Raw genomic sequence first — 17,307 nt, 5'->3', positions numbered from 1 at the left:
ACACATATTTTAAAAGACAATTGGCACTTAGTCTAGTCAGAGCTATCTAAACTAAGCAAAACAATTTGTGTCCTGTGATGGGGTGGTACAGGGAGAAGGAAGACAATTACAGCCCCTGGAAATGGTTACTGACAACAAGATAGGGGCTACATGGCTGGCCCAGAGGCGATCATTTGTGTTGGGAATTTTGCAATTAGGTTTGGTTGTACTGATATTTAAGGAACAACTAAAATGTAATTTTCTTTTTTAAAAAATATACATTTTTTTTTAGACAAGGTCTCGCTGTGTTGCTCAGGCTGGAATACAATGGCCGGTCACGGCTCACTGCAGGCTTGACCTTCTAGGCTCAAGCAATCTTCCTGCCTCGGCCTCCTGAGTAGTGGGGACTACGGGTGCACACCATCACGCCCAAATATATATTTTTTTATTTTTAGTAGAAATGGAATTGCTCACTATGTTGCCCAGGCTGGTCTTGAACTCCTGGGCTCAAGCGATCCACCAGCCTCTGCCTACCAAAGTGTTAGGATTACAGGTGTGAGCCACTACACCAGGTCTAAAATGTAATTTTCTATTCCTCATTTTTAAATACTTAGTAATTAGCAAGTGCTAATTTCCTGCTTTACAGAGAGTACGTGGTTCAAAACCCACTCAACCAATTTCCAAAAGGCAGTTAAAAATCTTCCTAGGGTTTACATTGAATACTCTTTAATCCAAGTAGACTATTAGATAAAACTTGCTATGCTGAGATTCTCCTTATAGCAGTACTTCTAAAAAGCCAATTCAAAAGTCTATGATAAATTCATGTGATCTGCAACCATATACATTTCATGAATCAGTCTTAGTGGTCTGAAGGTCCAAAGTTGTAAAGCCCAATATTAATACCTAATTGGCTCTGCAGATTTAGGGCTAAGGAACCCTAGGAAGAGAGAGCAACATCTCTGAGAGAGGTGTTTGCATTATACTTAATAAATAAATAGCTCTCTTGGGAAAAATAGGGATCTATTAGAATAATAGAATATCTGCTGGTAGATAAAGATGCAAATAGATCTGCAAGGGGCACAGGGCAGGGAAAGCAGTGTGTGTCTTCTCAACGTTTTCAGCTCTTTCACTATTTCATAGACATGCTTTTTATCTTTGGGAATTTCCTTTTTGCAATAGATTTCCTTTTGTTTTCATGAGGTAGAAGCTCTTGGTACAGTTGACTCTTGGTATCCATGGGGAATTGGTTCCAGGATGCTTGTAGATAACAAAGTCCACAGATGCCCAAGTCTCTTATGTAAAATGGTGTAGTATTTGCATATAACCTATGCACACTCTCCCATATACTTTAAATAATCTCTGAATTACTTATAATACCTAATACAATATAAATACTATGTAAATAGTTGTTATACTGTATTGCTTTTAAAATTTGCATTATTTTAATTGTTATATTGTTATTATTTATTTATTAATATTTTCAATATGAAGTGCCTTGAATCCACAGATGTGGAACCTACAGAGACGGAGGACTGACTATAATTGTTTCACAATTTCTTTTCTTTACTGAAGATTACTGAGTTACTTGGATACTCCTGTTGGGATTACTACCAGTAGTACTCTTTCTTGGGAATTGAAGTAATGAGGTTTTCCTATCAGCTGTATTCTAGGGATCTCCTTGGTATGCCAGACATCTCTCATACCATGTCTTGTTATATTTGATTGCAGATGTGCTTCTGAACCAGTGTTGAGATTTCAGCCACATTCCTCAAATCCCAGGCATACATGGATAATGGTCTGAGCCAGCCCTTTTTCTGTAACCTGCTTCTCTGTGTCCTTCCTGTACAGGCCCTGTCTCTTAAGGAGCAGAGTCAGAAAAGTGGCACTGTTTCAATGGACTGACATTCATGCTCGACACGTCAGTTCCCCTGTCACTATTAGATAAAACTTGCAGGCAGTTTGACCTCAGCCAAGTCACTTAGTGCTCGGAGCCCTGACTTGCTCTTCTGTGAAATGAAGATAACAATTAGTACCTACTCTTGTCCACAGAATTGGCATGCATCCTATAAATCTATCAACCATCCATTCAATTAACGCTTATTGAGAATTCACTTGCTTGCAAGGCACTGGGGCCAAGGATGAATAAGACAGGACATCTGCTCTAGAAGAGCTCTTGTTAGGGATTTAATAGATCAAGTAAGATAATGCACACACTAAAAACAAAAAACAAAAACAACCTTACTTCATGCCCATTGGGTTAGCTATTTTTTTTTTAAAGAAAGAATGATAATCTAAATGTTGACCAGAAAGTGGAGAAATTAGAACCTTTGTGCACTGTTGGCAATATAAAAGGTGCGGCTGCTGTAGCAGGTGGTATGGCAATTCCTCAAAAAAGTTAAAAATAGAATGATCCTATGATCCAGCAATCCCACTTCTAGGTAGGTATATGCTCAAAATCGAAAGCAGAGACTCAAACAGGTACTTGCACATCAATGTTCATAGCAGCATTATTTACAATAGCCAAAAGGTGAAAACAACCCAGGTGTTCGTCAACAGAAGAATGGATAAACAAAATGTGGTAGACACATAGAATGGAAGATACTCAGCCTTAAAAACGAATCAAATTCTGATAAATTCTACAACATGGATGAACCTTGAAAGCATTACGCTATGTGAAATAAGCCAGACACCAAAGGATGAATATTGTATGATTCTACTTATATGAGACACCTAGAATAGGAAAATTCATACAGAAAGTAGAATAGAGGTTCCCAGGAGCTGTGGGGAGGTGGAGAATGAGGTCATGTTTAATAGGTACAGAGATTCAGTTTGGGATAATGAAAAAGTCTGGAAATGGGTAGCGGTGATGGTTACACAACACTGTGAATGTACTTAACACTACTGAACTATACACTTAAAAAAGGTTTAAATAGTAAATTTTATGCATATCTTACCACAATTAAAAAAAACTTTATAATACCTAAAATGCCATACAAATGTAAGCATTATTAACTTGAATTAAGATTAATAGGACTGTGTTATGATCAATCTCTTAAACTGCTATATGCACAAAGTTACATTGTCATTATTTATTGTGTGATATTGAAGAACATCTATTCAGATAAACTTTAATAATAATTTACATCCCATCTTCTTCCAAAAAGAATTTGAGGTAGTTTACTATAAAATCATCAGGGTAATGAGACCAAATCCTATTAATATAAGACAAAATATAGAAACTGAGATACAAAGCAGAGAAGAAGGAAGAGAAGGCAGATCACCTGAGCAAAACTCAACTGTTATCCTCCTAGGAACCAGGGAAGTGTTCATATTAATCAGATCTTTTATTCTTAAATGTCATTGGTTTCAGTATGATCCTCGTATGGGTCTATAGTGCTTTGTGTTGTTACCATTAACAGTTCTAGGAATTTATTTTATAATTAGGGAACACCTAATCAAAACAGAAGACGGATGTAAAACTTAAGACCATGTTTTCCTGAGACCGAGCCCTCAGGACTGTGTTCTGTGTTTAATGAAACAGGTTCCTGGAAGGGTATCTGCCCTGCTTGCCGTGGCCCCATCAATCTCCTATACCTCCCCTGGCCAGCACTCGTCCACACTCATGGCCTGGCATGACAACCATCTCCTCAGCTAGCTCCCCCAGCCTCCCAGCCCCCATCCAAACTCTGCTCCGGCAGCTTGGATCCTGTAAGGCCCTGTGTGTGGCCATGACTCCAGCCCCTGCTAGAGTTTACTCCTCCTGGCACTCCTGTCTTCCTGAATAAACCCTGTACCTCTTGGAGAGGATAGGTCAGACTTCACCTTCTCCAACCCAATCCATTCCCCTTCTCTTTTCTGTTTCTATGTGGCACTCCAGTTACACATTAACTGTTAGTTAATCAGGGTTGCAAATGAATAAAAGTCTCGTGACCTTTATTTCATTTATTGTGAAAAGCAGGGGCCATTAGACAAAAGATTACATCAGTCTATTAGAAATGATAACATATTTATAGAAGGATGTATGGGGGCCAAGAGGGAAAGTCAAGTTTATCTAATCCCAAAGAAACAGAATCTGAGAAAGGAAGTGACTTACCCTGTATCCTAGAGGTAGAAATAGAATTGGAACCCCAGTTTCTTGAAACCCTGTGTTTTTATAACACCATGCTAATTTCATTCTAATTTGTGTTTTATTTAATAATCAGCAAACAGGTCTTTAGATGCACCCCAAACATAGGCCAAGAGCAACTAGGTAAAGTAGCAGAAACAGTACTTGCTTTGCAAAAGCCATAGACCTTGGGCAAGTTGTTTCAGAGCCCTGGGCCTCTATTTGAACTGTTTCCTGATTATTAAATAAAACACAAATTAGAATGAAATTAGCATGGTATTATGCAAACACTGGGTTTCAAGAAACTGGGGTTCCAATTCTATTTCTACTTCTGTTTTTACATCTGTAAAATGAAGAGATGAGCTGGATCGTCTTTAAGTTTATATCTGCTTGTAGCATTTTATGAACCTACTAGACGATTGGCTTAACCCCACTGCATTAGTCAGTGTCCCCTAAAGGTACAGAACTAATAGGATAGATGAATATATGAAGGGGAGTTTATTAGGAGAGTTGACTCACACAATCACAAGATGCCACGTCCCACAATAGGCATCTGCAAGCTGAGGAGCCAGGAAGCCAGTCTGAGTCCCAAACCCTCAAAAATAGGGAAGCTGATAGTGCAGCCTGCAGTCTGTGGCCAAGTGCCAGAGAGCCCCTGGCAAATAACTGTTGTAAGTCCAAGAGTCCAAAAGCTGAAGAACTTGGAGTCTGATGTTCCAGGGCAGGAAGCATCCAGTACTGGAGAAAGATCTAGTCCTTCCACTTTCCTCTGCCTGCTTTTTTTTTTTTTTTTTTTGATCAGATTTTGGTACTGGGAATGGTTCTAGAGGAACAGAATTTTAAGGATGGATTTCTTTTTTTTCTTTTTTTTTGAGATGGAGTCTCACTCTGTCACCCGGGCTGGAGTGCAGTGGCGCAATCTCAGCTCACTGCAAGCTCCGCCTCCTGGGTTCATGCCATTCTCCTGCCTCAGCCTCCTGAGTAGCTGGGACTACACGTGCCCACCACCATGCCTGGCTAATTTTTTGTATTTTTAGTAGAGATGGGGTTTCACTGTGGTCTCAATCTCCTGACCTCGTGATCCGCCCGCCTCAGCCTCCCAAAGTGCTGGGATTACAGAAGGATGGATTTCTTTAGTTGGTTTTGGGGTTTCTGGAGTTGGTTGCTTAATATGATTAGACCCCAAAATGCTAAGGACTCTACTTCTAATTGTGTGGAGAACACTGATAGTCCTTGGCACAAACTGTTCAAAGAGTTATGCAAAAGAAATGCATTCAGTACTCCTGATTCACCACTCATGAGAGGCAAGGAGTTTAATGACTCTATACATAATACCTTTGACCATATATAGAGGACCAAAGAATATAACAAAGTTGGTTGGTTGCTCCTAAGTTCACTGGACAAACTGATGGAAGAAAACGATGAACTTAGGGATGCTAACTCCTGGCTCCAGAAGCATACACGGAGCCTCAAATCTTCTAAGATTGTCCAGAGTGAGAGTCTTATCTCTTGTAGAGAAAGAGCTGAAATTGTGGAAAATCAGATACAAGTTCTTATCATGGGAGTGGCTGACCTGCAATGAAAGGTGCATGCACAGCCTCACCAGGTGTCTACTGTTAAAATGAGGACATTGATTGGAAAAGAATGGGACCATGCAACTTAGAATGGGGAGTGTGGGAGGTTCCTGATGAAGCTGGAGACACAGAAAAACCATATCATTTCACCCCTGGCCCCTCCCAAATCTCATGTCCTCACATTTCAAAACAAATCATGCCTTCCCAACAGTCCCCCAAAGACTTAACTCATTTCAGCATTAACTCAAAAGTCCACAGTTCAAAATCTTATCTGAAACAAGGCAAGTCCCTTCCACCTATGAGCCTGTAAAATCAAAAGCAAGTTAGCTATTTCCCAGATAAAATGGGGGTATAGACATTGGGTAAAAATACCTGTTCCACATGGGAGAAATTGTCCAAAACAAAGGGGCTATCAGCCTTATGCAAGTCTGAAATCCAATAAAGCAGTCATTAAACCTTAAAGTTCCAAAATGATCTCCTTTGACTCCATGTCTCATATCCAGGTATGCTGATTCAAGAGGTGGGTTCCCACCACAGCCTTGGGCAACTCTGCCCCTGTGGCTTTGCAGGGTACAGCCCCCCTCGTGGTTGCTCTGATGGGTGGGCGTTGAGTGTCTGCAGCTTTTCCAAGCACAAGGTGCAAGCTATTGGTAGATCCACCATTCTGGAGTCTGGAGGATGGTGTCCCTCTTCTCACAGCTCCACCAGGCAATGTCCCAGTGGGCACTCTGTGTGGGGACTCCAGCCCCACATTTCCCTCCCATACTCCCCTAGCAGAGATTCTCCATGAGCGCCCCACCCCTGCAGCAAACTTCTGCCTGGACATCCAGGCATTTCTGTACATCCACCTCAATTCTTGACTTCTGTGAACCCACAGGCCCAACACTACGTGTAAGCCACCAAGGCTTGAGGCTTGCATCTCTGAACCAATGGCCTGAGCTGTACCTTGGCCCCTTTCAGCCATGGCTGGAGCAACTGGGATGCAGGGCACCAAGTCCCTAGACTGCATAGAGCAGGGGTCCCTGGGCTGGGCCCACAAAACCACTTTTTCCTCTTAGGCCTGAGCCTGTGATGGGAGGGGTTGCCACAAAGGTCCTTGATATGCCCTGAAGATATTTTCCCCGTTGTCTTGGTGATTAACATTTGGCTCCATCTTACTTAATGCAAATGTCTGCAGCAGGCTTGAGATTCTCCTCAGAAAATGGGTTTTTCTTTTCTGTCGCATCATCAGGCTGCCAATTTTCTGAACTTTTATGCTCTTCTTCCCTTTTGAGCATAAGTTCCAATTCCAAACCATATCTTTGTGAATACATAAAACTGAATGCTTTTAACAGCACTCAAGTGACATCTTGAATGCTTTGCTGCTTAGAAATGCCTTCTGCCAGGTGCCCTGAATCATCTCTCTCAAGTTCAAATTTCCACAGATCTCTAGGGCAGGGGCAAAATGCTGCCAGGCTCTTTGCTAAAACATAGCAAGAGTCTCCTTTGCTCCAGTTCCCAACAAGTTCCTCATCTCTATCTGAGACCACCTCAGCCTGGACTTTATTGCCCATATCACTATCAGCATTTTGGTCAAAGCCATTCAACAAGTCTCTAGGAAGTTCCAAACTTTACCACATCTTCCTGTCTTCTGAGCCCTCCAAACTGTTTCAACCTCTGCCTGTTACCCAGTTCCAAAGTTGCTTCCACATTTTCAGATACTGCAGCACCTCACTCTACCAGTACCAATTTACTGTATTAGTCTATTGTCATGCTCCTAATAAAGACATACCTGAGACTGGGTAATTTATAAAGGAAAGAGGTTTAATGGACTCACAGTTCATGGCTGGGGAGGCCTCACAATCATGGTGGGAGGCAAAGGAGGAGCAAAAGCATGTCTTACATGGTGGCAGGCAAGAGAGCATGTGCCAGGGAACTGCCCTTTATAAAATCATCAGCTCTCCTGAGACTTATTCACTATCATGAGAACAGCACAGGAAAAACCTGCCCTCATGATTCAATTACTTTCCACTGGGTCCCTCCCATGACATATGGGGATTATTACAATTCAAGGTGAGATTTGGGTGGGGACACAGAGCCAAATCACATCACCCACCAAAGAATTTGCCAGTACACAGAACAACATACACTTCTACCTCCTTTCCTCCTCCACACTGTTCCCCTTAGGGACAAACCTCCTTCTTCTATTCCCACTTACTTTTTAAAAAACTTTTTATTTTAAAAAACTGATTTTTTACTTAAAGAAAAAACCTCTGCTTAAACTTCACTCAACACAGAGTTGGCAGTGTCTCCCCCAACCCCTGGTTTAATTAGTTGCCCCTCCTCTGCACCTGACTTTTCTGACTACCGTTACCTTATCACACTCATTGGAATCATTGATTTTTTTTTATCTCTTCCATTAGACTCTGAATTTATTTTTTGTTTGTTTGTTTTTTTTTTTTTTGGATTTTTCCATTTTAATTAATTAATTAATTTTTTTATTATACTTTAGGTTTTAGGGTACATGTGCACAATGTGTAGGTTTGTTACATATGTATCCATGTGCCATGTTGATTTCCTGCACCCATTAGCTCGTCATTTAGCATTAGGTATATCTCCTAATGCTGTCCCCGCCCCCCCCACCCCCCACCCCACAACAGTACCCGGAATGTGATGTTCCCCTTCCTGTGTCCATGAGTTCTCATTGTTCAATTCCCACCTATGAGTGAGAACATGCGGTGTTTGGTTTTTTGTCCTTGCGATAGTTTACTGAGAATGATGTTTTCCAGTTTCATCCATGTCCCTACAAAGGACACGAACTCATCATTTTTTATGGCTGCATAGTATTCCATGGTGTATATGTGCCACATTTTCTTAATCCAGTCTATTGTTGTTGGACATTTGGGTTGGTTCCAAGTCTTTGCTATTGTGAATAGTGCCGCAATAAACATACGTGTGCATGTGTCTTTATAGCAGCATGATTTATACTCCTTTGGGTATATACCCAGTAATGGGATGGCTGGGTCAAATGGTATTTCTAGTTCTAGATCCCTGAGGAATCGCCACTGAATTTATTAAGGTCAGGATTATGGTACATTTCTCTGTCCCAAGTGCCTGTCATGGAGCCAGGCTCATAGTAGGGCATGAATACATGTCTGGTCAATTAATGCAATAGTTTTTGGGTGGGAAACAAGGGCGAGAGTGTGGTACTGATTTCAACTGAAGCTGCTGGAGTTTTTAAGGATGATTAGAACTTGAAAGAAAGTGGAAAATAGTGTTAACACTGGCTTAACAAAAGTGGGATCTAAAAGGAGTGGGTCAGATGAGTGCTATTGAGTTGAATAGGAGACCATCTGCAGTAGAATCATCCAGGGTGCTTGTGAAAATTCCAGATTCCATCTTAGCTCCCACCCACCTCTCCCCATTCTGATGTGTAAATCTGGTTGTGTAAATCTGGTTTTACCTTTAAAGCAAGCTCCTTAAGAAGATTCTTATCCCATGAACAGAGAGTCTTAAACTCCTAGAAGGAACTCTGGCAGCTGTGGGCAAGTTCTTGAAGAGAGAATGATGACAGGATAAAAATGGAGCTTTGGGGCACTGGGCGCGGTTTCTCACACCTGTAATCCCAGCACTTTGGGAGACCTAGGTGGCAGATCACCTGAGGTCAAGAGTTCGAGACCAGCCTGGCCAACATGGTAAAACCCCATCTCTACTAGAAATACAAAATTTAGCTGGGTATGGTGGCAGGCACCTTTAACCCCAGCTACTGGGGAGGCTGAGGCACAAGAACTGTTTGAACCTAAGAGGTGGCAGTTGCAGTGAGCCGAGATCATGCCATTGCACTCCAGCCTGGGCAACAAGAGTGAAACTCCATCTCAAAGGAGCTTTTGGAAGTGCATAGCCTGGTGGTCTGCAAAATAGACTGGTGGAAGAGAAATCTCAGAAGAGTGAGCTTCTATGAGTGCACTAAAGTGTTTAAATGACAGGAATTGAAAGCTTGCTCTGCGGGGTGTCACCAGAAGGGGAGAGTCCATAGTCACCCAGGAAGCATGCTGAAAGATGATATAAGGAGCCTGGATGACAGAGAGAATATAAGGGATGTTGGAGGGGGGAGTTTGAAACAACACCTGTGTTTCAGGGACCCTAGAAAAATGTCAGTTCCACTGATACACATGCTACTTCTGTCTGATTAGTTCTATTTCAACTTGATGTGACTGAGGTGTCTGGGAGGCATCCAGGTGAAAATGATATAGCCCATTGGCAATGTGGGCTCAAGAATGACCAAAGGTCTAGGAGGAAGACAAAGATGTGGGAGAGTCAACAGCATGAGACAGGAAGGACAGAAGCCTGGAAATCTGAGTTCAGGTTCTTAAAATGTAAAAATATGTAATGCTTTCTGACATGCATAATGTAATGACAGGATAGCAGGAGTAAGTGAAAACTCTTGATGGCAAATTGTGTTGACAATAATGAGCAAAAATAGACCTCTGGCAGACTGGATCCCCAAAGGATACTCTTCTATTGGAGAACTGAGAAACAGGGGGTAACAGGAGCAGTAGTTCAAAGCAGGAGCAGAGGAGGGCACATGAACAAAGAAGAAACTTACCAGGAAACCCTAACATACATCTACTTTAAAGATCTCTCTTGCTGGAGAGGATTGCATTTTTTTTTTTTTTTTTTTTGAGCATATTCCTTTCATTCCTGCCCCTTGGTTGTGGTGTCTTTTGAAACAAGCATGAGGTGTCATGTAGAATGGAACCAGATATCCAAAGCTCTGTTTTCATGCTACCCTGAAATATGGCTTCAGAGAAGAAACATCCCTTTAAAACACATTATGCCTCCATTTCCCCTTTAATCAGCTAAGGGCGGCGTCTATTTAGAAATGTAAAACCAAGTGCCCGGATGTAAACTAACGCAGAGTACATTAGTGCAGGCTGCTCTTGCATCCAGCTCCCTTTGGTATCCTAAGTGCAGTCCTCTAGCTCTGAGTAGATTGCCATCAGGACAGAAATTGCTGTTGATGCTGAAAGGTTTTTTTAATTACTTGAATACTCCCAGTGTTTTCTGTTGTTCATCTGCAGGATATACACTTGATGATTTTAGATGGTAAATCCTTGAGAGTCTTTTTTTTTTTTGAGACGGAGTCTCTCTCTGTTGCCCAGGCTGGAGTGCAGTGGCGTGATCTCGGCTCACTGCAAGCTCTACCTCCCGAGTCCACGCCATTCTCCTGCTTCAGCCTCCCGAGTAGCTGGGACTACAGGCGCCTGCCACCACGCCCGGCTAATTTTTTGTATTTTTAGTAGAGACGGGGTTTCACCGTGTTAGCCAGGATGATCTCCATCTCCTGACCTCGTGATCCGCCCGCCTCAGCCTCCCAAAGTGCATGAGCCACCGCGCCCGGCCGAGAGTCTTTTCTGTGAATAAGTTACATGCTTTGGAACAGGGGTGTCCAATCTTTTGGCTTTCCTGGGCCACATTGGAAGAAGAAGAATTGTCTTGGGCCACACATAAAATACATTAACACTGGCCGGGCGAGGTGGCTCACGCCTGTAATCCCAGCACTTTGGGAGACCAAGGAGGGCGGATCACGAGGTCAGGAGATCAAGACCATCCTGGCCAACATGGTAAAACCCCATCTCTACAAAAATACAGAAAGTTAGCTGGGCATGGTGGCACACGCCTGTAAGTCCCAGCTACTCAGGAGTCTGAGGCAGGGGAATTGCTTGAACCTGGGAGGCAGAGGTGGCAGTGAGCCGAGACTGCACCACTGCACTCCAGCCTGGCAACAAAGCAAGACTCCGTCTCAAAACAAAACAAAACAAAAAATACATTAACGCTAACGATAGCTGATGAGCTAAAAAAAAAAAAAAAAAAAAATTGCAAAAAAAATCTCATAACGTTTTAAGAAAGTTTACAAATTTGTGTTGGGCCACAGGCCGCAGGTTGGACAAGCTTGCTTTAGAATAATAAAGCAGGGAATCATCAGTAAGAGTCATACATTTTCTCCTATTTTATAAAGGTATTTGAAAGGAAAACAAGAGAAGAAAGGAAAAACAGGCCTAACAGTGGTGTGAGGGCTCTTTTTAAGTCATATATTAATTTGAATGTATTGGAATGAATATTGATTTGCCTCCATTCTTCAGTGGAATTCCTATCCTTGGCATTTTATCTGCTGCACTCCAACAGGTAAAATGAAGCAGTTGGATGAGATTTCTAGACTTTTTTCCAAACTATAATCCAGAATATGACCAAGGGATTTCTTTTCCTTCAGCGATGTGAATATTTTCCTGTATTAGAGTCCTAAAAGCTCCTAAGAGTCTCTTAAGTTCATAGAGCATTTTTGGATATAACCTTGACTTCTGCCCACCTCCTGGTTATTTCTGCCTTCTGACTTCCTTTAATCATCAATGCATCCTGAAGCCAACTTGCCAAGTTGCTTAAGCCCAATGCTTCATGAAGGCATAAGAGGCTGATTGTACTCAGGTTTTCCATGAATGCTTAACTGTTGCTGTGGTCCCACTTGATGCTATGGCTCATAGAAACATATTGGTATTGAGGCCTGTACTTCCTTCTGACATAGAAACCGTCGTTGTTTCAGGGTGATTTATAAAAGGCATAGGAACCTCTTTCTCAGTGACTTAGTAAAGTATGATGTTAAAGTAACTTTTTGGGAGTTTTAGACTTCTGGAAATTACATCCTCTGTGGTACATCTTGTTTATCAGTCTTGTCTTATAACAAGTATTTATAAATAGACACAAAAATGATTATAAGAAAGAATAATGACCCGTAAAATATGTGAATTGTGTTATTTATTTATATCTATCAAATAGGGTTTACTTATCATTACCTCCAGTAACATTCATTTTAAAATATTATGTAAACCCCATTTTTCCATTATAAAAGCAGTAAATGTTTTATTTAAAAAAAGATTATAGAAGGGTATAGAGTAAGATGTAGAAATTCTCCTTTCCCATACTTTAGCTTTCAGTACCAATCCCCAAAAGCAATCACTTTTAACAATGTATTAAGTTTCTTTGCATAAATTTACTGAGCATATACAATTTTACATATATTTCTACATACACACTCATTTTTTTACACAAATAGTCATACTATGCTTACTTGTCTACATCTTGCTTTGTTTTTTCACTAAAAATACCTGGCCTCTGTCGTATCAGTGTTTCAGTCAGCCTCATTCTTTTTAACAATTGCATGGTGTTTGATCATTATGTGTATGTACCATATATATGTATATATACACACACACACACATATATAGATAGATATAGATATAGATATAGATATAGATTTTTTTTTTTTTGAGATGGAGTTTCACTCTTGTTGCCCAGGCTGGAGTGCAATGGTGTGATCTTGGCTCGCTGCAATCTCCACCTCCTGGGTTCGAGTGATTATCTTGCCTCACCCTCCCAAGTAGCTGGGATTACAAGCATGCGCCATCACACCCATCTAATTTTTTGTATTTGTAGTACAGACGGGGTTTCACCATGCTGGCCAGGCTGGTCTCAAATTCCTGGCCTCAAGTGATCCACCTGTCTCGGCCTCCCAGAGTGCTGGGATTGTAGGTGTGAACCACCATGCCCGGCCTATGTACCATAATTTTTTGATGAGCATTTAAGTAACCAGTTTATATCTGGTTGTTGTTGAAGTTATATTGTCCTAATTATAAACAATGAATATTCCTAGAAGTGAAATTACTGAACCAAGGAGCACGTATTTTTTTTTTTTTTTGAGACGGAGTCTCGCTCTGTCGCCCAGGCTGGAGTGCAGTGGCGCAATCTCGGCTCACTGCAAGCTCCGCCTCCCGGGTTCACGCCATTCTCCTGCCTCAGCCTCTCCGAGTAGCCGGGACTACAGGCGCCCGCCACCATGCCCGGCTAATTTTTTTGTATTTTTAGTAGAGACGGGGTTTCACCGTGGTCTCGATCTCCTGACCTCGTGATCCGCCCGCCTCGGCCTCCCAAAGTGCTGGGATTACAAGCGTGAGCCACCGCGCCCGGCCTGGAGCACGTATTTTTACATTTCAATGAGATGTTTCTAAATTACCTTCCAAAGAGCTTGCACAAATTTACACATTTTACCAATATTGTCTGAGGGTTTTTCCCCACCCTCATTTACCAGTCTTTCTTTGAGGTTTGAAATTTTTAATATTCTAATAGATGAAAATTGTTGCTCTTTTAAAATATGCCTTTGTTGAATGTATGTACTGAGTATTTTTTCCGCAAGCCTAATATCCATTTGAATATTTGTGTGAATCTCCTATTTTGTGTCCTTTCCCATTTTTTTCTATTGGATCATTTGTTGCATCCATTTTTATGAGAGAAAAACAAATCATTTTCTAGGAGAGGCTGCCATTTAATAGATAATCCAGCAATAGTTAAGAAGAATAAATATATATATTCTACACAAGGACACATGTATAAACACTCATCTACTTGGGCCCCTAAAAGAAATAATAAATATGGCCATGTAGCCTGAGGAGAGAAAGAAAGTCTATCTGGGATAGATGTGGGGACCGGCCTCACTCTTTCTACTGGTTTTCTATTGCTATATAAAAACTGACCACAAACTTAGGAGACTAACAGTTTCCCTGGGACAGGAGTCCCACAAGGCTAAAGTCAAGGTGTTGGCTGGCTCTGGATCCTCTTCTAGGTTTACGTGGTTGTGGCAGGACTCGGTTCCTTGCAACTATAGGACTGATTTATCTTCCTTGCCGCCTGTCAGCTGGGAGCCACTCTCAGTTCCTATGGCTGCCCACATTCCATTCCATCTGGCCCCATCCATCTCAAAAGTCAGCAAAGAGGAATCTCCTTTGTGTTGAATCCTTTTTATGCTTCCAATCTCTGACCACTTGACCCAGACAGATCTGAGTTCATGTGATTAGGACAGGCCCAACTGGATTACCTATCGAATGAACAGCAAAATCCTTCTGCTGCATCCCCTAAATTAGTGTTTGATTGGAAGAGGCAGATGTGCAGTGGGGACAGAAGTCTTGGGGACCATCTTAAATTCTGCCCACCACATCTTCCACCTGCCTTCCTTGACAGAAGCAGACAGAACTCATATCTTTTGCCTTAGGAAATCACAGTGAAACATCCAATGCCAGAGGAAGCAGCTAGCATACATCTAACCCCATGTACAACAAAATACATCCATATGGGTCAAAGATCTGGATGTGAGGGCCTGGCACAGTGTCTCACACCTATAATCCCAGCAGTTTGGGAGGCAAAGGCAGGAGGATTGCTTGAAAGTAGCAGTTTGAGACCAGCCTGGGTAACATAGCAAGACCTAATCTCTACCAAAAAAAAAAAAAGGCGTTAGCTGGGTGTAGTGGTGCACATCTGTAGCCCTAGCTACTTGGGAGGCTGAGGCGGGAGGGTTGCTGGAGCCCAGGAGTTCAAGGCTACAGTGAGCCACGATCATGCCACTGCACTCATTCCTGGGCGACAGGGCAAGACCCTTTCTCTTAAATGGAAAGAAAGCTTGATGTGAGCAGAAAGCTGGAGAGAAAATCTAGTAAACCACTTATACAATGTATACAATGTAGGGGGTGGGGGCGGGGTCAGGCAGACCTTCCTTGACTAAGGATCCAAACCTGGTACTTCTGACTCCAACATCTCCCTTCTTGACCCTCACACTATATGGCCCACCCAGAGGACAGGTCATTCACTGGCTGCCTAAAGGATTTTGAGTTCTCTAACCTTGCTGTTTCTTCTTGATACCAGTGTGATCACAGTATGCATTTGTGAGATGCTGACCTTGGGTGTTCAATAGAACAGAATGAACTGACCAGAAACTAAGTAGGTGAGCCACTAAAGGAGAACTGTATTGATGAGCATTATTCTAACGGAATTCTAAAAGAACATTCTCCTCTCCCTGTCTCTCTCTCTTTCACCCTCCCACCTGCTGCTGTGATTCAGGCGCGTTATACGTGACTTGCTTGAGACTGAAGAAATTTATATAAAAGAGATTAAAAGCATAATTGATGTAAGTAGATTTGGGGAGTGGGGTATCAAGCATATACTCAAACTGCAGATGTTTTGTTGTACGAAGAGACTCAAAATAGTTGCCGTAAGTCTCCAGAATCCCCACGAAGGTTTCAGGTCTTATAATTATTACAAGTGTCTCCAGTAGGAATAAGAGCACCCCTGTGGTTTCTTGATCCATGTAGCCAGTTTCCAAAGAATTAAGCCAGTTCACACTGATTCCAGCAATGCCCAAATAGGTTTACCATCTTCTTGCCAACAAAGGATATTATAAGTTAAGTGTCCCTGATACTTTAATAAGGGAAGATTATTTCTTGTTTGTTTAAAGTAGCCTTTTTTCTTAAGAGTAAAACTGCATGTTTTCCCTATTTTCCTAAGGGAATAATCTTAAGGAAAAAATTATATATACATAATTATTTATAATTACATTTTTACCATAAAATATTAGAAGCAACTCAAATGTCCAATAAAAAGGGAATGTTTAGTAAATTATGATATGTATGCTGAATAAACATTATTCAGGTATTAAAAAATAATTATTGAGCCAGACACAGTGGCTCATGCCTGTAATCCCAGCACTTTGGGAGGCCGAGGCAGGTGGATTGCCTGAGGTCAGAAGTTTGAGACCAGCCTGGCCAACATGATGAAACCCCGTCTCTACTAAAAATACAAAAATTAGCCAGGTGTGGTGGTGCGTGTCTGTAATTCCAGCTACTTGGGAGTCTGAAACAGAAGAATCACTTGAACCCAGGAGGTGGAGGTTGCAGTGAGCCAAGATCATGCCATTGCACTCCAGCCTGGACAAGAAGGGCGAAACTTCATCTCAATAATAATTATAATAATAATAGTAATTGTATTAGGTCATAAAACAATGGGTACATTTTCCCTTCGTTTGCATTAAACCTGTGTAACATAAACATTTTTAAATATATTTGTTCTTCCCACAAAAATGCCACTTTATTATCATTGCCATTAAGCCATCTCCTTCTGAAAGTGGGCACATGAGGAAAATGATATCAAAAGAAAGTACTCGATATAATAGCTTTCAAGAAACAAGTGTGCTATATTCTTCAATCATTTCACTAAAGTTTTGGTTTTTGCAGTAGCTAATTCAGATGATCTCTGGTATGTTCCTGTTTGTAATACCTACCTTGTTTCCACCTCTGCAGGGATATATCACTCCAATGGATTTTATTTGGCTAAAGCATCTAATTCCAGATGTTCTTCAGAATAACAAGGACTTTCTCTTTGGGAATATTAGAGAACTTTACGAATTTCACAACAGGTATATAATAATTCACGATATCAGAAAGAATGGAGAGTAAGAGAAGGGTGGAAATGAGACTGATGGAATTGGGAGATGAAAACGCTTAGATGTTTTCAGGTTTAAGCAAGTGGTTTGGAGTCAGTGGATTGGATTGGGGTGGGTTGGAGTGAAAGGAGGGGAGAAGTCCCACAGGATCCCTGGGGAGGAAGGGAAGAGACATCAAAGGAACAGGCACCCGGTGTCACTCATCCATGTTGTATGCAGTTGAGTGTTCCTTTGTTTAATTATTCATGCATCAGCATTTTTTGAGCACCTGTTCTGTGCCAGGCACTGTGCATTGGGAATACAAAAATGACTGAGATACACATCTACATACCATAATCATAAGGGGATGCTGG

General features: G+C 41.6%; 1 protein-coding gene across 3 annotated transcripts in view; it reads left to right on the top strand.

Annotated features, from left to right (window-relative positions):
- MCF2L2 (MCF.2 cell line derived transforming sequence-like 2) overlaps window positions 1-17,307 on the top strand; it is a 253,611-nt gene that overhangs the window by 183,175 nt on the left and 53,129 nt on the right. For all 3 annotated transcript variants that reach the window (XM_032171721.2, XM_058427094.1, XM_032171722.2), the window contains 2 exons: window positions 15,577-15,643; window positions 16,812-16,927. In XM_032171721.2, coding sequence (XP_032027612.1) covers window positions 15,577-15,643; window positions 16,812-16,927 — 183 coding nt within the window. The remainder of the gene's footprint in view (window positions 1-15,576; window positions 15,644-16,811; window positions 16,928-17,307) is intronic.

This window comes from Hylobates moloch, unplaced genomic scaffold (assembly GCF_009828535.3).
Source record: "Hylobates moloch isolate HMO894 unplaced genomic scaffold, HMol_V3 SCAFFOLD_13, whole genome shotgun sequence".
In the NCBI taxonomy this organism is placed as follows: Eukaryota; Metazoa; Chordata; class Mammalia; order Primates; family Hylobatidae; genus Hylobates; species Hylobates moloch.
The sequence above is the reverse complement of the archived record's forward strand: the minus strand, read 5'-3'. Positions and strand labels throughout refer to the sequence as shown.